Below are 23,836 nucleotides of genomic sequence, written 5' to 3' on the forward strand. Positions count from 1 at the left end.
GGACACATGTGTCATGCTCTCCAGGAACACAGATGGCTGCAGAAGGGTCAGGGAAGTAATGGACATTTAAATGAATATCTCCAGTTCCTTCCTGTGTAATCTGATATCCTTTTTTTGCCTCTCAAGGCTTTAAGTCTTACCCAACCCCACTCTGATTTCCTCACTTCCTCTTGCCTGAGGGAAAACCAAAACAGCACTCATTCATCTCCAAATCCCACGGTGAGCTCAGGTTCATTCGAAGTTTGGTTCCTATGTAATGTCTTCTATATAAGACCAAGGCATTTCCTTCTCTCCATGTTCTTTTCACTGGGTGGTCTTGGTTTTGAGGGTGACAGTAGTACTTTTTGATCTGAGAAGCCGCATAGGGGCAGTAATTCTGTCGGGCCTGGCTGCTGAAAGGGCATTTCCCCGGGTGAGAATGCTGGCTAAGAACCTCTTTACTTCTCAGCCCACTTAGTTGCAATCAGTTCTTCGGGATTTAGGTAATGATCTTTCCAGGGAGTGGAGGACTGGAAGTCCAACTTAAACATTGCAGCCCCCTGCTCGCCCCTACCCCATAGCTAGACAGCACAGACAGACAGAAGCTCTGGGTGGTTGAAAACACACACAGCGACGATGACCGTGCTTGACTTTCAGCCTATTGCATCCATGGGTAAAATCCACTGATGGCTGGCTGATTTCATCACCCTCCATGATGTAACACCAGGGAAGCAGCTATGAGAGTGAGGTGAACGTGGGAGGAGAGGGTGGTCTGAAGCTGGGACTCCCCCAACCCCAGTGGAGGGTCCCCGAACAATCTGGACGTCAGAGTGAGGCCATAGATGACCACACGGCAGGCTCTGAAAGCTTCCCGAGTTAACTTTTCCTCTGGGAGACTTCTCAATGGGGCTGGGGGGGGGTCCCCCTTTCACTAGAGCTTCATTTGTTTTTGGACACAGGGTTTCTCTGTGTATCCCTGGCTGTCCTGGAATTCACTCTTCAAGAAATATCAGATTACACAGGAACTAGAGATGATATTAAGATGTAGACTAGGCTGGCCTCAAACTCAAGAGATCCCCCTGCCTCTGCCTCCTGAGTGCTAGGATTAAAGCTGTGTACCACCTCTGCCTGAAGACTTTTCTTTTCTTTTCTTTTTTTTTTTAGTATAGAATAGAGTTTACTCAGGGCGTGGGGAGGGGACTTAAGAGGGCAGTAGGGCAGAGAGAAAAAGAGAGAAGTAGTGAAATAAAATTGTAGAGGAGAGGAGTAGAGGCCAGCCACGAGCACATGGAGAGAAGGAGGGAAGAGAATGGGGAGAGAGGGGACAAAGTGGGAAGAGGGTAAAAGGAAGAGCGACTGTTTTTTCTAATTATAAAATGTTTTATGGATTTACATTTCAGCTTTGCATGCTAATCTTCTGTCTTTCTAATTTTAGTAAGGTGCTGCTGAAGCAAGTACCCTTCGGGACTATTTTAGACCGCCCAAATGAAGCATCTGGTTCAAATATTATTACTAGGATTCTATGATGAGGCTGCCTTCCTTTCGATGCATTTCCAGCATCTGAGAATTAGCTCAGTTTGGGGGAGAAATGATTGTCTACACAGGACAGATATAAACAGAATAAGGGATTTGGGAGGAGGACGCATAGGGGAGTCTGCTTTATTTTGTCTCATACTGTTTAGCTACCTCTGGTCACAGTCCTGAGAATCCTCACAGATAGGAGATAAAAGGTGAGGGGAAAGATAAGGAAACAGAGGTGGGAAGAGATTGACGGGTGAGTTGGAGGCACCGGGCCTCCGCTGTTTCACTTCCTGGTGCTTTAGCTGTTGAGTAGGAAGCGGGGTTGGTGGGGTGACTCCACAGTTGGTGTCTTATAGCTGGAACCACTTCCAAGGCTGCAGCTGACCTAGAACTTCAAGAAGCCCTTGACGTCAGCGGGCCCTCAACCGTTATGCAAATCACATTCAGAAGACACTCCTAGACAGGCCTTTCCAGACGGATACCCAGACTCCGAATCCAGTTGAAGTTCCCCCAGGTGGTTAATGACTATAGCTAATAACGATGGCTAATTCGTACCTAACTCTCACTTGATGGCATTTACCTGGTTTAAGCTCCTTACAAACATTAAGCTAAATCTCAATAAATTCTGTATAGTCCATATTCTGGATCACTGGGGAGGCTGGGGTGCACAGTCATTTAACGGAGACCACAGAGCTGGGAAGTGGCTAGCTACAGTGCTGACCCACAAAATTCTTTTAAAAAGTGTTTGACATACTATGTGTGTGCAGGTGCATGTGTGCCTCGGGATCCCTGTGGACATCAGAGGACAATCCTGTCCACCTTTGTGTAGGTTCTGAAAGGAGAATTATACGAATTCTAGGTTTAGAAATATAAAATTAAAAGAGTAAGCCCCAAAAGCCACAGACTCAGGGCTAAGCCCTGCCGCCAGGAATAGCAGGCCATAAAGATAAAGAAAAGGAATGCAAAAACCAGCTCAGGCTATCGAGGACTGACCCATAAACCATCCAAAGACGTCCCCCCAGCTTACTCAGAGTCATGCTTTAACCAGATGTCCTCCAGACCCTGATAAGCCCCTACTTGTGCTTTCCAGCCATTGTGTCCTACAGAGAGCATTCCAGGAAACCGGACAGCCCAAGCTTAACCAGAGGTGTTTCAAATACAAATGCTCCATCAATTTTGACAAACTTTTAAAAATAATGAGGACCTGAAGACCCTACCCTTCTCCTGATTTAGTAGCTCTGTTCCAGGAACCAGGGGGCCATAAAACCTTCTGGCGTCCCCTTATCTCCTGGAGCCATAAAACAATCTTGTAACTTGTGGTGCCTTCCCCTCTGACATCCCCATCCCCTGGGCTCACAGCCTCTGCCTTTAAATACTCTTTCTCCCAGCCTCTCGGGCCGACACCTCTGTCTCCTGAGTGGGATATGTGTCTGCCCGGAGATCTCTGTAATAGGTCTCTGTAATAAACCTCGCCTTTGCTTATGACATCCAAAATGGTCTCTCTGTGTCTGGGGTCCGCGATTTCCCAAGACTTGAGTAAGGGTCTCTCTGCGTGGGATCTTTCAGTTCCAGGAATTGACCTCAGGCCGCTAGTCTTCCCACCTGGCTTCGTATTCCATGCAAGTGTTCTGCCCATCGTCATGTGCCCAGGGATGACGGCATGAGCCCTTGACCCACCCACACCCAGTTCAGAGCTTAACTCCCATGAGTCTATGTGGTCTCTTTCAGTTGTGAGAATTATGAACCCTCGATATGGAGATTTCCATGTAGGAACTGTTTAGGTCTCTAAGCATCTAGGTTCTTGTTTGAAAATTTACATCTAAGGACCTGTGAAGCCAGAGATCCTTTGAGTGAGGTGTTGGATTCCTTGGTGTGTGGAATATCCAAGTGCCTATGTCCTTTGCCCACCCCATTACTATTTTGTTCTGTTTTTTAGATAGAGTTTCAGGTAGTCCATGCTGGTCTGGAATCCACTTTGCTTAGTTGGACTCCTGATCCATCTGCCTCAGGGTTCTTTCATCAAATTCTATTTGCTTGCCTTTATTGAGAGAAATCACGGGAGGGGGGTGGAGAAGACACGGGGGGTGGGGGCAGAGACAGACACTTAGATTTATTTATGTATATGAGCCACAGAATGTATGTGAGGATAACCATGAGCTGCAGGGATGGAACTCAGATCCTGACAGTTGGTAACAGGACCTGCCGTACCATCTTGAAAGCCTCTTTTACCTTTTTGAAAGGAAAGACATTTTTATTTAGATGGGGGGTGGGTGTTGAGACAAGGTCTCACTGTGACCTTGGTTGGCCTAGAATTCACTGTGTTGGAGGACCAGGCTGTCCTCAAACTCACAGAAATCCATTCTGCTTCCTGGGTGGTGGGATCACCATCCCACTTAGCCTGGTTTTAGTTTGTTTGCAACAGGGTCTCCTGGAACGTAACTATGCTGGGACTTGCTATATAGACGCTAACCCCAACCTTCCTGCCTATATCATGCCCAGCCCAAGAAATGCTTTAAAAAGTTTATTATTGGTGAGAACTTTCTTCCACAGGCAACCCATGGGTATGGTCTTGATGTTATTTGTTTGTTGAAAGGGATGTTCTTTGTGAAGCTATTGCAAACCTGGTCTTTGATATGTCGCCTAGGCGGGCCTTGAATTTGTAAGGGACTCCTGCCTCTGCTTTAAGAATGCAGGGATTGGGGGCTGGGGATTTAGCTCAGTGGTAGAGCGCTTGCCTAGGAAGCGCAAGGCCCTGGGTTCGGTCCCCAGCTCCGAAAAAAAGAACAAAAAAAAAAAAAAAAAAAAAAAAGAATGCAGGGATTGTAGGTATGGACCATTAGCGGTACAGGGACTTTAAAAACAGAAATGACAGCTGAGTTTGAGGAACCTAAGACATCTTGCAGCCTGGATCAATTCCAAAGTAGTATAGCACACAGCCAATAACCCAGAATCTGTTAGACATGGTGACACACTCTCACAGGAGAGGCAGAGGAGGTAGGATCTCGGAGTTGGAGGCTAGTCAAGAATCTCTCAGAATGACTGACAGCTACAGCTCAGTTGACTCAGTTTACTGTTTATCTCTCTCCGAGGGTCAATGTCCAGCTACACGGTCTAGGGGAATTTTGACAGTCTAGGAGATTTGTTTCTTGGGAAAATTAGGGGACCTCTGGGGACGATACAAACATGGGCGGGAATTTCAGATGGATGCCTGTAGAAATAGAGAAAAGGTGGCCACTTGGGCCACATTAGAAATCAGGCTCCCGCTTCCTTTTTCTTCCCCATATCTAGAAGTCATAGGAAATGCCAGAGAGTTTCGGGGGCACAGGGTCACAGGTATTAGAATGGCTCATAGGCATAGCAAGATGGTCTATACCCCGGGGAATGAAGGCCACGCTGGGAATACCCAACCGGCGAGTCCCAGTGCTTTGCCTCTGGCGCCCCTTAGTCTAGTTCCTATTCAGGGAGCGTAAAAGCTTGGCTTCCAAGTCTAAAGTTAATTTTGTTTAGCAAAATTTAAGAGTGAAGGGATTATTTTTTCTAACACCAAACAGGTCCGCGTCTGACTCAGTTTGTCCCCGGTGGCATTCCGTAACCTTGTTTTGGCGGAGCTTGCGTCACACGCCTTCTCCGAAGCTGCCTGTACCTGGCTCCTTCCGATTGGCTGAGACGAGCCCGTGGCCCCTGCTGATTGGAAGCGATGACTGCCAATCCGCCGTCCGTCTTGCTTGTGTTAGGTTGAGCCAGAGGCGGGGGAGTAGTAGGGAAACTGGAATTTCCCGCGGAGCTGACGGCGCTTTCTCTACCCCCTACTCGTTTGAATTCCACGCGCTCCAAAATATCCGCCATGGAGAAATCTTGGTAATGACCCATTCCCCGTAAGCATCCCAGGAACACGTCTTGACCTTTGCCCTAATCCTTCCCCTCCCGTCCCCTGCGCTGGGGAAGAATTCTGGGTAACCAGTTTCTCTGGTTCGCTCAAAGAATTCTGGGTAGCTATCCGTTTCCATTACTTCCCCCTACCCCCGCCCCGTCTGTGGGTAACTGGCCGTTCTTGTTACCCACCCCCTGGAGAATGCTGGGTAACTGTAAAGGATTCTGGGAAACTGACTTGTCTTGCTCCCTTCACTTGCCCAGCCCCTTTGTCTCATGTCCAATTCTAGGAAACAAGCATCTCAGAGCCCTCCACCAAACTCCAGCCCCTATCATACCCGCTCCCTTCACCTTGTGGTTCAGGAGAACGGAAAGTCAAGAATGAGATCATTTGGTGGGGGTGGTAGAGAACTTAGAAAGTTTAGAGGTGCAGAGTAAGAGACACAGTTGTCTCACTCTACAACATTGCCCACGTCCCCTTCCTGCATGCTTCCTCCTTTGCCCAGCAGTCTCATCCCCTCTGCCTGCCTCATTGTCCTGTCCACTTAGAAGACACGTCCAGTACCTAGGCCTATCCCTGACTGAGCTGCCTCTTTCCCTTGCAGGCCAGGATGTCCATTCTAGGTTCACTGGTGCTGTCCTGCTGAAGGCTGGGTCAGGCGTCTGTAGGAACCGTGGCAAGGGAGGGTGTGACCCAGGTCTGACCAGCGGCCATTATCGTCATGAACTTTGAGGGTCTGGATCCTGGACTGGCCGAATTCTCCCCAGCTATGCATTCTACCCTGGACCCAGTCCTGGATGCCCACCTGAATCCAAGTTTGCTACAGAATGTGGAGCTGGACCCAGAGGGAGTGGCTTTGGAGGCCCTTCCTGTCCAGGAGTCAGTGCACATAATGGAAGGTGTCTACTCTGAGTTGCACAGCGTGGTGGCTGAAGTGGGAGTGCCTGTGTCTGTCTCCCACTTTGATTTGCAGGAGGAGATGCTGTGGGTGGGGAGCCACGGGGTAAGAACTGTACCCCTTTCTGAAGGCTGAAAGGGTGTATTAGAACTCTTTATCTGGCCTTTGCCCAAGGACAGCTCTTTGCAGGGAGTCAAAACTGAGTGGAAGTGACGAGAGTTAACTGAGTCTCTCAAACCAAGAAGGGAGTGGAGAGAGAACTGGGGAATCTAGGCTCCAGAGATGAACTACATATTTCATCTCATAAGGCATCCCACCCTGCCAGTTTGCCCATCACTTACTGTGTTTTTGTGACATCTCTCTCTATAGTCCAGGCTGACCTAGAACTCACAGCAGTCCTCCTGCTTTTGCCTCCGAAGTGCTGAGTTTACTTGTGTGCAACCATATCTTACTGTTGTTGATTGATTTTTTAAGACAGAGTCTCCTATATCCCAATTTGGTCTTGAACTTTATGTGTAGTGAAGGATGGTCTTGAATTTCTGATCCTCCTGCTTTTCTATCTCCTGAGTGCTGGGAATATAGGCACCAAAACCTTATTCAGTGTATGTCGTGCTGGGATAAAACCCAGGACTTCATGCACGGCAGGCAAGCACTGTACACACTCCTACACATTGAATCCTGTTTTTGTTTTAAGATAGGGTTTTGCTGTGTAACCCAGGCTGGCCTCAAATTTTCAATCCTACCATCATCCCCAGAATGCTGAGATTATAGGCGTATCCCCAGCGGAGCTCAGCCCATGTTCTGATTACCTGTACCCATGCCTTCGTTTATAGCCACCCATACCCAATCTTTAGTTTTTCTACCCAATTTAGAATTGGGAGTGGGGTCTGGGTTTGAAACAGAGGCTCAGTATGTAGTACCTTCTGGTCTGGGACTTACTATGCAACCCAGGGTGGCTTTGGACTAGGGTCAGCCTTATTCAACGTCAAAGTGCTGGTGTTTAAGGAATGTACCACACCTGGTTTATAATTACAGAATGTTTAATGAATGTGTTTTGGATGCCTACCAGTCTTAGCATTTATCAGTTTTCAAATGTGTATTAATATATGCCATGAAACCAAATGTTTCTGTAAGACCTTGGTCTTTTTCTTTTTTTTTTTTTAATAGAAAGCTGTATTAGACTCCTGTGATATTATATAGATTGGTGAGAGCAGCTTTCAGGAAGCTGTATTAGACTCCTGTATAGTGTATAGACTGCTGAGTACAGCGTGCAGGAAACTATATTAGACTCCTGTATAGTGTATAGACTGCTGAGTGCAGCGTACAGGAAGCTGTATTAGACTCCTGTATAGTGTACAGACTGCTGAGTGCAGCGTGCAGGAAGCTGTATTAGACTCCTGTATAGTGTATAGACTGCTGAGTGCAGCGTGCAGGAAGCTGTATTAGACTCCTGTATAGTGTACAGACTGCTGAGTGCAGCGTGCAGGAAGCTGTATTAGACTCCTGTATAGTGTACAGACTGCTGAGTGCAGTGTGCAGGAAGCTGTATTAGACTCCTGTATAGTGTACAGACTGCTGAGTGTGCAGGAAGCTGTATTAGACTCCTGTATAGTGTACAGACTGCTGAGTGCAGTGTGCAGGAAGCTGTATTAGACTCCTGTATAGTGTACAGACTGCTGAGTGTGCAGGAAGCTGTATTAGACTCCTGTATAGTGTATAGACTGCTGAGTACAGCGTGCAGGAAGCTGTATTAGACTCCTGTATAGTGTACAGACTGCTGAGTGTGCAGGAAGCTGTATTAGACTCCTGTATAGTGTACAGACTGCTGAGTGTGCAGGAAGCTGTATTAGACTCCTGTATAGTGTACAGACTGCTGAGTGTGCAGGAAGCTGTATTAGACTCCTGTATAGTGTACAGACTGCTGAGTGTGCAGGAAGCTGTATTAGACTCCTGTATAGTGTACAGACTGCTGAGTGCAGTGTGCAGGAAGCTGTATTAGACTCCTGTATAGTGTACAGACTGCTGAGTGCAGCGTACAGGAAGCTGTATTAGACTCCTGTATAGTGTACAGACTGCTGAGTGCAGTGTGCAGGAAGCTGTATTAGACTCCTGTATAGTGTACAGACTGCTGAGTGCAGCGTGCAGGAAGCTGTATTAGACTCCTGTATAGTGTACAGACTGCTGAGTGCAGCGTGCAGGAAGCTGTATTAGACTCCTGTATAGTGTACAGACTGCTGAGTGCAGTGTGCAGGAAGCTGTATTAGACTCCTGTATAGTGTACAGACTGCTGAGTGCAGCGTACAGGAAGCTGTATTAGACTCCTGTATAGTGTACAGACTGCTGAGTGTGCAGGAAGCTGTATTAGACTCCTGTATAGTGTACAGACTGCTGAGTGTGCAGGAAGCTGTATTAGACTCCTGTATAGTGTACAGACTGCTGAGTGCAGTGTGCAGGAAGCTGTATTAGACTCCTGTATAGTGTACAGACTGCTGAGTGCAGCGTGCAGGAAGCTGTATTAGACTCCTGTATAGTGTACAGACTGCTGAGTGCAGCGTACAGGAAGCTGTATTAGACTCCTGTATAGTGTACAGACTGCTGAGTGCAGCGTACAGGAACTACAAGTACTTAAAGTGTATTGGGCTAACTAGGTAGCTCTGTTGCTTGCCATCTTTGCTATATACTGAATAATTTGTCTTTTACCTTTTTTATTCCAGGCTGGCTTTGAACTTGGTTTATAGCCAAGAATGAGCTTGAACTTATGACTCCTGTATATATCTCCAAGCTTACAGGCATATACCACTATGCCTAGTTGAACTAGTCTGTTTATTTAGAGACAGGGTTTCTCTGTGTATCTCTGGTTGTCCTGGAACTCACTCTGTTGACCAAGCTGGACTCAGACTCAGATCTACCTGCCTCTACCCACTCAATGCTGGGATTTGAGGCATGCACCTCCATGCCTAGCTTTGCACTTTAAAAAAAGTATATTGAGGTGGAAGCCGAAAGGTAGGCACTTATTCACTCAACCTCTTTCCTTCGTCTGCAGAATGAAGAGCACACAAAATGAGATGTGGGTGTGAATCAGTGATAAAAACTAGCTTGGAACACAAGAGACCCTGGGACCCAACCTTAGTACCCCCCACCTTCACAGGCCCTGAGATCCAGCCTTAGTAACCCCCCCACCTCCACAGGCCCTAGGGTGCCTCCCCACAGGCCCTGACTTTAGTGTCCTCTCACCCCTAGGCCCTGGGATCCTTTAGTCCACATGCTTGGGAAAATTCTGCTTTTCCAGTGCTTGGGTATTAAAGCCAGGACCTTACACATGCTAGGCAAATGTTTTACACCTGATCTATACCCCCGCCTTCTCAAACTAGTAAGCCAACTGCTAGGTACCAGAACTTTATTGTAAGGCTAAGTTTGGAATACACAGTTAAGAAAACAAAACACAATAGTCCATGAATCGAGGCTGGGCATAGTAGTCCATGCCTTTAATCCCAGCACTTGGAAGACAGAGGCAGGTAGATTTCTGTGAGTTTGAGGCCAGCCTGGTCTGCAAAGTGAGTTCCAGAACAGCCAGGGCTGTCTCAGGAACAAATAATAAGCAAATAAATAAATGTTAAAACACAAATGGGATTCAAGGTGTGCACATGCCTGTGATCGTAGTGCTTGAGAAACCAAGGCAAGTTGCATAAGGTCCAGGCCACCAAGTACTGTGTAGTAAGAACTTATCTGAAAATAAAGTGAAAAGGGCTGGGATCTATCCAAGCCGAATACTTGCCTAGCATATGTGAGCCCTTAGGTTTGATTCCTAGTACTGAATAAAACAAAAGAAAAACTCAGGTACTAATGTAATTAAAACAAAAACCACTGGAGAGCAACTGAGATTATAAGTGAGGACGTTCATGCTTCAAGGGGTTCAAAGAGGGGAGGCCGTGGGTAATGACACACAGATTTAATCCCATTCTAGAGGCAGAGGTAGGACAACTATGGCTGCATAGTGTGACCTTCCCTCAAACCCCAGAGCAAGGAAGGCACACAAACAAGGAGTCAGAAAGTCAGATCAGGGTGAATGGTGTGCCAGAGCATGGCAGGTGTTTGACCATCAGTGCTCTGGCCTAGAACCATTGACTCAGCGCGGCTGCTCGCCTGCTGTAGACATTGAGATTTAAGCAGACGGAGGCAGATGCAGGAAGTTTGAAACCAACCTGTTCTTTATAGCAAATTCCAGAACATCCAAGGATACAGAGAAAGACCCTGCCTCAGAAAACAATAAAAAGGTTTAGCTATGAAGCAGGGTTTTATATCAGCACTTAGGGGGCTTAGGCAGGGCTCCCTGGACTATATGAGACTTTTTTTTTTTTTTTTTAATAAAAAAGACCAAAAAGATCCTAAAACTTAACTTTGGAACAGTCAAGGCCTGTGGCCAGTGGAGGATCAGCTTATGTTTCTGGCCTTCTGTAGAAACAAATCTCTACTTAACGTGTTACCTATCATTACAGTCATAGTGAGAGTAAGATGAGGGTTTATGTAAGGATCCTGTGCTGCGTGAACAAAAGTCATTTGAGGCTGGAGGAATGGCTCGTGTTGGTTAGGATTTCCAGAGGATATGGGTTAGAGTCTCAACACCCACACAGCAGCTCACAACTGTCCGCAACTCCAGCTCCAGGGGATCTGGCGCCCTCTTCCAGTCCCTCTGAAACACACACTACACTCACGGATTAAAAAAAAAATTTAAAAAAATAATTAGTTATATAAACCCTCATTTTATTCTCACTGTGATCATAATAATAGGTAATGCTTCATTTAACTAATAATTAAAAATAATTTGCATTAATGTAAGGTAGTGTAATCATTGCATTATCACTAAGATTGACTGGTCCCTAGCCTTATGCCTAGATTGTCTAGACAGAAAGGGAATCTGAGGAATGCTCCGTCCTTGGCAAGTATCTGCTATGCCCCTGCCTCACCCAGGTGTGTGTTCGTCATTTCCAGGGCCATGCCACTTCCTTCTTCGGTCCCGCTCTGGAGCGCTACTCGTCCTTTCAGGTCAATGGCAGTGATGACATTCGGCAAATCCAGAGCCTGGAGAACGGTATCCTTTTCCTCACCAAGAACAACCTCAAGTACATGGCCCGTGGGGGGCTCATCATCTTTGACTATTTGTAAGTGGCCTTTCCGTTCAGCCAGGAGAGGGAAGCTGCAGGACTGGCAGCTGCTGAGGCCCTGGCTTTTGGCTTCTCTCACAGGCTGGATGAGAGTGAGGACATGCACAGTCTCCTCCTGGCGGACAACAACACTCTGCTTGTTGGTGGGCTGCAGAACCACGTCCTGGAGATCGATCTAAACACTGTCCAGGAGACTCAGAAGGTGTGGACTTGGGTCGTGCGCAGGAAAGACCCTCTGTGGGAGCTGAAGTCACGGTGGGGCTATGCTTGGGCCGTAGTGTGTTGAGATATGGGTGTGACTTCTCTGTCTCGTTGTCGTCATTTGAAAGCATCTGACCTGCTTCTCTCATTTCTCCAGTATGCAGTCGAGACACCCGGAGTCACCATCATGAGACAGACAAATCGCTTCTTCTTCTGTGGCCACACATCTGGCAAGGTAACCAGAGTCCATGTCTCTTCCCACCATAGGCCCTGTTTCACTGGTTACTGGGGTCTACTGTCTCTGTGGGTTAGAGGTGAGGACTGTGAGGAATTAAGTCATGTCCTGCTTAGTGTGTTGAGATTATCTTGGATCCTGGTGTTTTCTACAACTAGGTGCTTTGGAGGCCAAAGGATAAATGAATCCTTTGAATCATCTCTTCTAGCTCTTGGCTTCTCTTTCTGCCTTTCTTTGTCCTGACAGTATTGTAGAACCTTGGTCTTCTATGGCAGGGCTCTCCCAGAGTTAAGTAGGTGGCAGGGTTTCTTCCCGTCACAGAGGTGACCAATAACAGGTCTTTTCTTCTTCAGGTTTCCCTGCGAGACCTCCGTAGTTTTAAAGTGGAACATGAATTTGATGCCTTCTCAGGGAGTCTGTCCGACTTTGATGTTCATGGCAACCTGCTGGCTGCCTGCGGCTTTTCCAGCCGCCTTACCGGCCTGGCCTGTGACCGTTTCCTCAAGGTGTATGACCTGCGCATGATGCGTGCCATCACCCCACTTCAAGTGCACGTGGATCCAGCCTTCTTGCGTTTCATCCCCACTTACACATCCCGCCTTGCTATCATTTCCCAATCAGGTAGGACAGGTGCAGCACTGGGTAGGACAGGTGCAGAAAGATGGTGAATTCAAGTCCTGATTGGGCATCATAGTGATACCCTGCCGTAAGAAAGGCAGGGCGGACAAGCCAGGCCGATTGCCCATAAGGTGCCAGATCCTCTATACCAAATAGTATCTCCTATACATCTGATAATATCTCCTATACACCATATCAATCTCCTGTACACCGAAGAGTAAATAAAAACAAAAAAGATGGGGACTGAGAAAATGGCTCAGCGATTCAGAATATTGACTGCTTTTGTACAGAACCAGAGTTCAGGTCCCAGCACCCACAGTAGGAGGTTTCAGTGGATCTCATGCCCTCTTCTGGCCTCTGTAGGCACCTGCCCTAGTGTGTATATCCCAACACAGAGAACACATAATACACATAATTAAAAAGTAAGTCTGAGCTGGGTGTGGGGGCACATACCTTTCATAGCAGCATACAAGCGGCAGAGGCATGTGGATCTCTGGGTTCGAGGCCAGCCTGATGTACAGAGTTCAGGACAGAGAGGGCTACACAGAGACATCCTGTCTTAAGGGTACTAAGTGGAACGACTGGAGGTGTGCCTTTGCTGGGAGTGAAGCCCCTGCGTCACTCCCTTTGATCACTGTGTCTCCTGACATTAGGAAAGGGTCAAGGGGTTTTCCTTTCACTTTGCAGGGCTCACTGCCCTGTCCCTTTTTCTCTTGTAGGTCAGTGCCAGTTTTGTGAACCCACAGGCCTGGCCAACCCAGCTGACATCTTCCATGTGAATCCCGTGGGACCTCTGCTAATGACATTTGATGTGTCAGCCAGCAAGCAGGCCCTGGCCTTTGGGGATTCCGAGGGCTGTGTGCATCTCTGGACTGACTCCCCCGAGCCGTCCTTCAACCCCTACTCCCGAGAGACTGAATTCGCTCTGCCCTGTCTTGTGGACTCATTGCCTGCGCTGGACTGGAGCCAGGATCTGCTGCCGCTTTCCCTCATTCCCGTCCCACTTACCACTGACGCGCTGCTCTCCGACTGGCCGGCTGCCAACTCTGCCCCTGCTCCCAGGTTGTATCTCATGGCTGAGCTGAAGTGGGTGGTGTGGTGGGTGGTGTGGGGAGATAGGGAGGCTCTCGTGAGCCTGGCTGTTGCTCCACTGCCATAGTTATTGTCTACCTTAAATGCCTTTTCTTCTTCTAAACCCATGGGTTGGGGAGTGTGTGGGTGGCTGTCATGGCCCCTGAAGCCTAGAACTGTACTGGATTATAGGCGAGCACCACCTGTGGATGCAGAAATCCTTCGAACCATGAAGAAAGTGGGCTTCATTGGCTACGCCCCCAACCCCCGCACCAGGCTGCGCAACCAGGTGTGTCCAGAGGCGGGTGTGCGTTCTCTGGCCTCTCCGGCCTCTTACTAGTGTTTGTTTTGTTTTTAGACGATAAAGGTTTGGGACATGTGTGCAGAATTTAAGAAGCTATGCTTGTCATGTCTAAGCCGTAGATGATAAGGTCTATCCCTTATGATGGTTATTTGGTTGAAGAAAAGACATTACCCCATCAGAAATTATTTATATCTTGGTGTTAAATGACAAACAAAGGGAAGCTGTAGGCCAGAACAGTTAAGAACAGTGTGACTGGGGTTCGGGAGTTAGCTCAGTGGTAGAACACTTGCCTAGCAAATGCAAGGCCCTGGGTTCGGTCCCCAGCTCTGGGGGAAAAAAAAAAAAAAAAAAGAACAGTGTGGGGCTGGAGAGATGGCTCAGCGGTTAAGAGCACCCAACTACTCTTCCAGAGGTCCTGAGTTCAATTCCCAGCAACCACATGGTGGCTCACAACCATCTGTAAAGAGATCTGATGCCCTCTTCTGGTGTATCTGAAGACAGTTACAGTGCACTTATATATAATAAATGAATAAATCTTTAAAAAAAAAAAAAAGAACAGTGTGACTGCTCTTCCAGAGGTCCTGAGTTCAAATCCCAGCGACCACATGGTGGCTCACAACCATCTGTAATGGGATCTGATGCCCTCTTCTGCTATGTCTGAAGACAGCGACAGTGTACTACATATAATAAATAAATACATCTTTTAAAAGGAGAGAGTGTGTGAGTGAGCGTACGCATGCGTGTATCAAAGCACGTGTACCACAGCACGTGTGGAGGTCAGAGGATAATGCTTATTAAATGGTTCTTTCTCCGCCTTGAGATCTGGGGATTGAACTTAGGTCTGAACTCTGCCCCAATCTTATAGTGGTTTATAGTGTGATAGTGCTGCTTTTCTGAGGTAAACCCAAAGCATATTTGTTAATGTTCTTTCTGTCTTCGTTGGCAACATTTTGATGGAAGACCTTTTGTATGTTTGTAATAGATAAAAATAAAGTTGATGGCATGGTTTTTGTTTTCTTTTTAAAGATTTATTTATTTATTTGTTTACTTATTTACTTATTATCTGTAAGTACACTGTCGCTGTCTTCAGACACACCAGAAGAGGGCATCAGATCCCATTACAGATGGTTGTGAGCCACCATGTGGTTGCTGGGAATTGAACTCAGGACCTTTGGTAGAGCAGTCAGTGCTCCTAACCACTGAGCCATCTCTCCAACCCGGTTTTTGGTTTTTTAAAATCATAAATTATGTACAAATTAAACTTAGTTGCATTGCATTAACCGATATGAATATAATTCTGTAAGCATAGTTATGTTGAAATAAAGTTTTAAAATAGGAAAAGAAAAGAATTAAATAGGCACTGGCTGAGGTGGCATACAGTAGCAACCCCCGCCCTGCATGGCTGAATGTTCAAGGACTTTTGGGTACATATTGAGTTTGAGGCCAGTCTACATGAGACCCTGTCTCAAAAAAATTAAAATTAAATAAAATACAGAGTCAGGTGTAATGGTACATGCCTTTAATTCCAGCACTTATGAGGCAAAGGTAGTTCAAGGCTAGCCTGGTTTACATACTGAATTCCAAACCAACCAGGGCTGTATAGTGAGACCATGTCTCAAAACAAAACAAAACAAAACAAAACACATTGGAAAGGAAAAAGAAGGGGAAGCCAAAGATGTTAAAAAATCCAAGGGAGTTTCTTTCGCTTTAAAAAAAAACAAACCAAAAATCCAAAACTCCTAGATTCCCTATCGACTAAAGGAGTCAGACCATGAATTTGACAACTTCAGCCAAGTCACAGAGTCACCGACAGGGCGAGAAGAGGAGCCTCTCCACACAGTTTCTAAGAAATACCGGAAGGTGCTGGGGACACTGAGTTGGGGTCTGGTGGAAGTGTGGGGAAAGTATATCACATGGCACGTAATTGAATGCAGTCCATCCTGCTCAAACTGTCTGTGCCTTAGGTAACCATCAAATATTCCAAGCTGGGACTGGAAGACTTTGACTTCAAACACTACAATAAGACTCTGTTTGCTGGGTTAGAGCCTCACATCCCCAATGCCTACTGTAACTGCATGATCCAGGTAAGGGCTGGTCTGCCCTCCCGGAGCCTGCACCGCCCCTTAGCCCTCCTCTACTCTCCCTAGGTCTCCTTAGTCCCCACTGTACCTTGGCCTCATCTATTGTACACTCTCCCCCGCACCACTGTCTCCTCTGTGAGCTCCATTGCTTTGGTGGAGTCACACTTAGTGTCCAGCGGCTCACAGAACACTCCCTCCCCATCTTTCCCCGCTCCCAGTTTCCCGCACCAGCTCTCCTGCTCCCCCCTCCAGGTGCTCTATTTCTTGGAGCCTGTTCGCTGTCTGATCCAGAACCACCTTTGCCAGAAGGAGTTCTGCCTGGCATGTGAGCTGGGCTTTCTCTTCCACATGCTGGACCTCTCTCGTGGCGACCCTTGTCAGGTCAGTCCTCTGCGACTGGGACACTCAAAAACGGCAAGGGACAGAAGGTGAATGGTTGGAAAGGGCACCGCTGTGCAAACGGCACATTTCCGTCTTCCAGGGCAGTAATTTCCTCCGAGCTTTCCGGACCATTCCTGAGGCCTCAGCACTGGGTCTCATCCTGGCTGACTCAGATGAGGCTTCAGGCAAGGGCAGCCTGGCCAGGCTCATCCAGAGGTGGAACCGCTTCATCCTCACTCAGCTGCATCAGGATATGCAGGAGCTGGAAGTACCCCAGGCTTATCGAGGTGCTGGGGGCAGGTATGGAACTAGACAAGAATAAAGCCCCAGAGCAGGCCCCATGGGACTGAAGGGGCTTCTAACACTCGGCGTGTGTGTGTGTGTGTGTGTGTGTGTGTGTGTGTGTGTGCGTGTGTGTGCGTGCGTGCGTGCGTGCGTGCGTGTGTGTGTCCCTTGCCTCTCTCAGCAGTTTCTGCTCATCAGGGGATTCCATCATCGGGCAGCTGTTCAGCTGTGAGATGGAGAACTGTAGCCTCTGCCGCTGTGGCAGTGAGACTGTGCGGGCCTCGTCCACCCTGCTCTTCACACTCTCCTACCCTGAGGGTAGCATCTGTGGTATACCCTGCACCTGGGTTGGGAGGCTCCCTCAGATAACTTGTAACACCACAGAGGGGTTTGGTGGGGACTGTGCGTAGAGGGAAGAGCTTAGAGTGAAGTGAGTTTCTCCTCAGATAAAACCGGCAAGAACTATGACTTTGCTCAGGTGCTGAAGCGAAGTATTTGCCTGGAGCAGAACACACAGGCCTGGTGTGACAGCTGTGAGAAGTACCAGCCTACAGTGAGTAACCCAGGTCCCTTGAGGCTCATGCAGGGTCTCACCTTCCCGTGTTAGCACCGCCTTCCAGGGGTCTACGGGGTGGGGAAGAACTCCATGTTTATGGATCCTGTCTAGGCTTTTTATTTTCTGTAGACTCTGCCATTTCTTGTTTCCTTCTGTCAGATTCAGACCCGCAACATCCGACATCTGCCAGATATTCTTGTCATTAATTGTGAAGTGAATAGCTCAAAAGAGGCTGATTTCTGGAGACTGCAAGCTGAGGTAGTGACCAAGACTGGAAGCAGAACTTCCCAGGACTCCTCTGTCTTTATCTCGTGCCTTAATTCTGTATGTGAATATGTTCTTTCCTTTGTGTTCAGGTTGCCTTCAAAATAGCAGTGAAGAAGTTCGGCGGGGAAGTAAAGAGCAAGGAGTTTGCTTTAGCTGATCGGTCGGTGCATCTTAGAGTTGTCAGATGGTGGAGCTACTTGCTGACTCCTCTGTTCACTGGCTACAAGTCTTCAGAGCACATTGCTACTTCTGTGTCCTACTAGGAAGGAACTGAGGAGTCCCGAGGGCTTTCTGTGTTGTTCCTCCATGGAAGAGCTGAAGAACGTCTGGCTTCCATTTTCCATCCGCATGAAGATGACCAAGAACAAAGGACTGGACGTGTGCAACTGGGCTGATGAGCATGAGGTGCAAGCAGTTGAAAAAGTGGGAAGAGAGGGACTGAGGGAGGGAAGGCGGGGGCGGAAGGTGAGGCAGGGCAGGGGATGGAGGACCTTAGAGCAGCAAGGAAAGGATTAAAACATACCGTTTACCAGTTCTGGAGTTGTCTAGAATAACTCAGTGTAGAGTTGGGAAGTCATAGATTGGCTAAAATGGAGATAACCTACCCTGGCTCCCCGTTCCCAGGACTCCCTGCCCCCTGCTCTTTATCCCCGTCCCCCATCCCATATCCCATCCTTAAACTTAGCTTAGCAGCCTGGGTACCCCCTCACAGTGGGGTCCAGCCAGGGCAGAGGAGGAGCATGGTGTCTATGTCTATGACCTGATGGCTACTGTGGTACACATCCTGGACTCACGAACAGGAGGCAGCTTGGTAGCTCACATCAAAGTCGGCGAGACCTACCACCAGCGCAAGGAGGTGAGTGAAATGACCCAGAGAAGAGTGCTCCTGGAGGAGGTAGCTGTGGTGCAGTCCCAGGTCTGCCCCGAGCTCCTGGCTACAGCACAGTCCTAGTCTGTGCCCAAGATCTTAGCAAGGAGACAGCTAGCTATCACTTTGACTTTAGCCTGGCTCTTTACCTGCACAGGGAGTGACTCACCAGCAGTGGTATCTCTTCAATGACTTCCTTATTGAACCTATTGATAAGGTAAGTCAAACTCTGTTCCGTTCCTCATCTCATTCTCTTCCGGAGGTTCAGAGTGGGCGTTGCTATGTGACTCAGGTTGTACTTGAATTCACTGTGCTGCCTAGGGTACCCTTGACTCGTGATCCTTCTGCCTCATCTTCTAGAGTGCCGCCATGATTGAAGCCCATTATAGGCCATTTCCCCTTCATCTGCCCACCTATTGGTGTTCTCAGGCACCTACAGAATGCTGGGAAGTTTCATGATGAGTCTAAAGAAGCTTTGGGAAGAATTGGCATCAAGAGACTTAAGAAAAAATAGCACCTGGGTCCTGACACAGGCGTTTTACTTTTTTTAAAGAGTGAGGCAGTGTTCAGAATTAAACCCAGAGCCGTAGGCACGATAGGCAAGCACTCTACTGCTGAGCTGCCCCTCCAGCCCCGTGTCCTCCTCTGTCTCCTCTAGTATGAAGCTGTGCAATTTGATATGAACTGGAAAGTACCTGCTATCCTGTATTACGTCAAAAGGAATCTCAATTCCAGATACAACCTGAACAGTAAGTGGCACAGAGTGGCCCAACACCTTAGGCAGTTTTAACTTGGAATCAGGAGACAGCCTAGGGGCCATCTTTGTAGTATTTGGGATTGGTAGCCAGTACTGACTCTTCCTGGGATACTAAAGAAACTCCTGCTGATCAGATCTCAAGTTTGGAAACTGGCTGGGGTTGGTGGCTTACACCTGTAATTCCAGCACTCAAAAGGCTGTCGCAGGAGGATTGCTATGAGTTCAGGACCTGGACTACATAGTTCAAGGCCTACCTGGGCTATAGAGTAAGAACCATTTTGAAACAACAAAACAAAATTAGCTAGTTAATTTTGAAGCTGGAAATTCTGAGGGTGGAGTGAAGGATGCTTGGTAACTGTGGCTTAGGTTAAGATTTAGATTCTGAATATTCCTGTCGTCTTTTGTAGTGGTCTGATTGAGAATGGCCACCATAGTGTAGCTTTCTTTTCAAATGACATTTATGGTTGTATGTGTAGAGACCCAGGGACCACTTTGTGACATCAGTCCCCTCCATGCTATGTGGGTCCCAGCTTGTCAGGCTTGTGAGCAAGTGCTCGACCCATGGAGCCTGCTGGCCCCAGTTCCAACCATTGCCCTCAAGTGGTTGTCTCTTCTGTGGGCATGGCTCCTTCAGAGGTACCAACATGGTATCTTTAAACAATAGTTTCTCTGTAGCTTTTTTTTTTTTTCCCTGAAATTTGTAAGTGAAGGTCCAAACTAAAAACCTTATTCTATCTTTTCCACCATTTTGGTCTTTTCCTTGGTCTGTTTCTTGATAGTTTTCTGATTTGCTCTGTTGTGTTAGCACATACAGCCTCTTTTTGTGTTTGACTCCAGTTTAATGTACTCAGTGTGCAGCATTAGTATGTGTGCCACAGTAGAGTGTCAACAGGGACAGTTTGTGGGCATAGGTCCTTTCCTTCCTCCATGTGGATCCTGGGGGTCAACCTCAGGCAGTGGACTTGGCCACCCAGGTACACTCCTTGTCCCCAAATGCTTTGGCTATCAAGAGATCGCAGTATTGATGGACAGCCTCTGAGCAGCCGTCCTGGGGTCTCCCCCAGTCTTTTTCCTAGCCCCAGTCTTCTTTGCATTCTCTTTCCAGTCAAGAACCCTATTGAGGCTAGCGTGCTGCTGGCAGAAGCCTCACTGGCACGGAAACAACGGAAAACACACACTACCTTTATCCCACTGATGCTGAATGAGATGCCACAGGTTGGGGACCTGGTAGGCCTTGATGCCGAGTTTGTCACTCTTAATGAGGTAACCAAAGCCAAAAGATGGGACCTGGGAACAGAACTCTGAGGATATTAGGAATTGTGTTTCTCTGGTGTCCGCATTAACCCTTGTGACATAGGAAGAAGCAGAGTTACGAAGTGATGGCACCAAGTCCACCATTAAGCCAAGCCAGATGTCAGTAGCAAGGATCACCTGTGTTCGGGGCCAAGGGCCTAACGAGGGTATCCCCTTCATTGATGACTACATCTCCACACAGGAGCAGGTGTGAGGACATGAGGGGCATTGAAGTCAACCCTGTGCTTACAGAGTGCTGAAGAGCCCTGGGAGAGTGGCAGGAAGAAACCATGCCCTCTCGGGGACAGTGACAGTCTTTTCCTCTACTCCTAGGTAGTAGACTACTTGACTCAGTACTCGGGGATAAAGCCAGGAGACCTGGATGCCAAAATTTCCTCAAAGCACCTCACAACTCTCAAGTCGACTTACTTAAAGCTTCGCTTTCTCATTGACATTGGAGTCAAGTTTGTGGGCCACGGTCTGCAGAAGGACTTCCGGGTCATCAACCTCATGGTTCGGGCATGACATGTTTCAGAGTGTAGTTGCTGTTATAATTGTTCTTGTCCTTTGTTGCTTGTCTGGGTTGCTTTTGTTTGTTTTCCTTTTGTTTTGACACAGTGTCTCAATAAGTAGCTCTGGCTGCCGTGTAACAGTTATGTTGTGCAGGCTGGCTTCAAAATCACATTCACCTGTCTCTCCTGAGTGTTAGGACTAAAGGCATAGGTTACCATGCCTGGTACTCCCCCCACCCCACCCCCAGCCTTCTTCCCACCCAACCTGCTCCTCATTCACTCCCCATACTTTAAAAAACAAAATTACTTAGTGTGTGTGCACTCATACACACCCGCTCCTGCAAGGACTGAGTTGGATGTGTGGGGGTCAGAGGTCAACCTGTGCCCGTTGACTCTCTCCTTCTATCACATGGGTCCTGGGGATTGAAGTAAGGTTGTCAGGCTTCGTAGCAAATGCCTTTACCTGCTCAGCCACCTTGCTAGCCCTGGAGTTACTCTTAAGGACTGGCTTCTCAGGGTGTATATCTACATTTAGAGAATGGGAGGTTCTGTTCTACCAGGGCTTCTGTTCTACCAGGTACCCAAGGACCAAGTTCTCGACACAGTCTACCTGTTCCACATGCCCCGAAAACGAATGATTTCCCTACGATTCCTTGCTTGGTACTTTCTCGGTGAGTTGCTCTACCTTGTGTGCCCTATAGAAAGAACTAATTAAGAGTAGAAAACATTCAGAGGAGGAATTTGGGGAGACTAGAGAGATGGCTCAGTGGTTAAGAGCCCTGACTGCTCTTCTAGGGGTCCTGAGTTCAAATTCCAGCAACCACATGGTGGCTCACAACCATCTGTAATGATATCTGATGCCCTCTTCTCGTGGGTTTGAAGACAGCAACAGTGTGCTCACATAAAACAAATAAATCTTAAAAAATCAGGGGCAGGGGATACAGCTCAGTTGGTAGAGTACTTATTCAGAGCCCAGCACCACGCAAAACTGGACACAGTGGGGCATGCCTGCCTAAAGTCACCATGCAGGAGACACAGAAGAAACAGAACTTTAAGGTTTGTCCCAGTACATAATGAGTTCAAGGCCAGCCTGGGCTACAAAAGGCCTTGGGATTTTTTTGTTTTGTTTTGTTTTGTTTTGTTTTGTTTCTTATTTAAAAAGAGGGAGAGTAGAAAAGCACAAGGAGGCTGATGCTTTGCTTTGAGCTGTGTAAGTCTGAAGCCAGCCTGGGCAATAGAGGAGATACCGTCTTAACAAGAACAACAGCAACAGCTACAGCAAAGGCCAGGCGATGGTTGTTCATGCCTTTAACATCAGCCTGGTCTACAGATTGAGTCCCAGGACAGCCAAGGGCTCCATGGAGAAGCCCTGTCTTTAAACAAACAAACAAACAAACAAACAAACAAACAAACCTTTAACAATAAAAACAGAACAGGAAGCATTTTGGAATGAAGAAAAGTTATTTCTCAGCTTAGAATTATCTTTTTTTTCCTGCTGATGGCTTCAATTAGCTACTATCACTAACTTAAGAAGACATTTTCTGGGTCTGAAGAGTTGGCTTATTGGTTAAGAGTACCTGCTGCTCTTACAGAGGACCAAGGATCAAGCCCCAGTACTTACATGATAGTTCATAACCATCAGTTCCAGGCAGTCTGGCACGCTCTTCCAACCTTCACCATCACCGTGCACACCCATAGACCACATGAATAAACGCAGGCAAAACAGTAAACATAAATAAGAACAAAAAAGATATTTTCTGGGAGACTGAGAGTTTACATGGGTGTTAGGATAGAAATGGGGTGCCTTCTTTGTGAGTTCCTTAACTATCGTGTTTACCTCAGACCTGAAGATTCAAGGTGAGACCCATGACAGTATTGAGGATGCCCGCACAGCCCTTCAGCTCTACCGAAAGTACCTGGAGCTAAGCAAGAACGGCGCTGAGCCCGAGTCCTTCCACAAGGTGCTCAAGGGCCTCTATGAGAAGGGCCGGAAGATGGACTGGAAGGTGCCAGAGCCAGAAAGCCAGAGCAGCCCAAAGAGTAAGGCCGGGCTGAGGCCAGGGGCACTGGGTTGGGTAGGTTAGGATGGCATGTGTAGAACTTATACACCACCACCTTAGGATTATGACAGTGCTCCTACCTGCTCATGAAGCATCTAACAGTTTACAAAGCACCTAGAGTGTTTGCAATAGTCAGTGAGAGAGACATTAGTGTGTAGCCACTTGCCCAACTATGAAATGTCTTAGGAAGGTCCATGCCTTCCCCCATGTTCTTCCTGCATAATGAATGTCCTGGTGCCGTCTCTCTTCACCCTGACCTCCGTGATTCTGTTCTCTAACAGATGCAGCTGTCTTCCCCTCAGTGCTGGCACTGTGAGCTGCCTTCCCTCTCAGTGCCCGCTCCCCAGAACTGAGAGGTGGCTTCTCAATCGGCTTTACCCTGTCCACTTCCAGAACTGGATCTGCTCAGGGTCTACAGATGGTGCTATTAATAGAACTGGAAAGCAGCAAGATTGTTGCAAAGGTTCCAACTGCCAGATTCCCCTTATCCAAACTGTGCAAACAGTGGGCCAGAAGCAAAGCCTAAGGGACCCAGGTGCAGTGACTGCCCTTGGTAATAGATCCTGGGTAACTCATCCTCTACACAAGAGCTCTACCCAGACTCTCAGCTCAGCCAGCTAGGGAAATGAAGTCCTGGACAGTCACAGGGTACCGAGATCCAGACAGTTCAAGCATCCAGCTGCTTGACAAACAGTGGCTGGGTGGACCAGCTTGTAGAGTCTCCATGGGCCAATCAAACCAGTGTGGAGGAAGCTGATCTACTGGCTTCATTCCTGATCACATCTGAGAAGTATCTGTCTTCCATACATTCTATCTGGAGTTTCATTTTATTTTTTAAAAAATTTGCTTAAAACAGCATGTTTTATAAAATAAAAAATATTTTTATCTCATTAGAAAACCGCTAGTGTGGGATTCT

At 47.6% G+C, this 23,836-nt stretch overlaps 1 protein-coding gene across 12 annotated transcripts; it reads left to right on the top strand.

Annotated features, from left to right (window-relative positions):
* Window positions 1-5,219: 5,219 nt before the first annotated feature.
* Window positions 5,220-23,818, top strand: Pan2 (poly(A) specific ribonuclease subunit PAN2). 12 transcript variants are annotated; one of them, XM_006240788.5, is made up of 26 exons: window positions 5,220-5,358; window positions 5,976-6,374; window positions 11,259-11,428; window positions 11,513-11,633; window positions 11,790-11,867; window positions 12,221-12,488; window positions 13,205-13,547; window positions 13,749-13,845; window positions 15,604-15,720; window positions 15,825-15,944; window positions 16,194-16,322; window positions 16,423-16,622; window positions 16,789-16,937; window positions 17,054-17,160; window positions 17,323-17,421; window positions 17,520-17,590; window positions 17,694-17,835; window positions 18,143-18,286; window positions 18,456-18,515; window positions 18,957-19,047; window positions 20,161-20,318; window positions 20,413-20,556; window positions 20,682-20,861; window positions 21,438-21,531; window positions 22,703-22,900; window positions 23,202-23,818. In XM_006240788.5, the coding sequence occupies exons 2-26, from the start codon at window positions 6,093-6,095 to the stop codon at window positions 23,234-23,236; spliced, it is 3,597 nt and encodes a 1,198-aa protein (XP_006240850.1). In that variant the 5' UTR covers window positions 5,220-5,358; window positions 5,976-6,092; the 3' UTR covers window positions 23,237-23,818. The 12 variants fall into 12 exon arrangements, 10 of the variants coding, with proteins under 10 accessions (XP_006240850.1, XP_006240848.1, XP_063120158.1 ...); XM_006240786.5 differs by having other exon boundaries at window positions 16,789-16,925; window positions 18,116-18,286; XM_063264088.1 differs by having other exon boundaries at window positions 16,789-16,925.
* The last annotated feature ends 18 nt before the right edge of the window (window positions 23,819-23,836 follow it).

The sequence above is a fragment of the Rattus norvegicus genome, chromosome 7, assembly GCF_036323735.1.
Source record: "Rattus norvegicus strain BN/NHsdMcwi chromosome 7, GRCr8, whole genome shotgun sequence".
Lineage (NCBI taxonomy): Eukaryota > Metazoa > Chordata > Mammalia > Rodentia > Muridae > Rattus > Rattus norvegicus.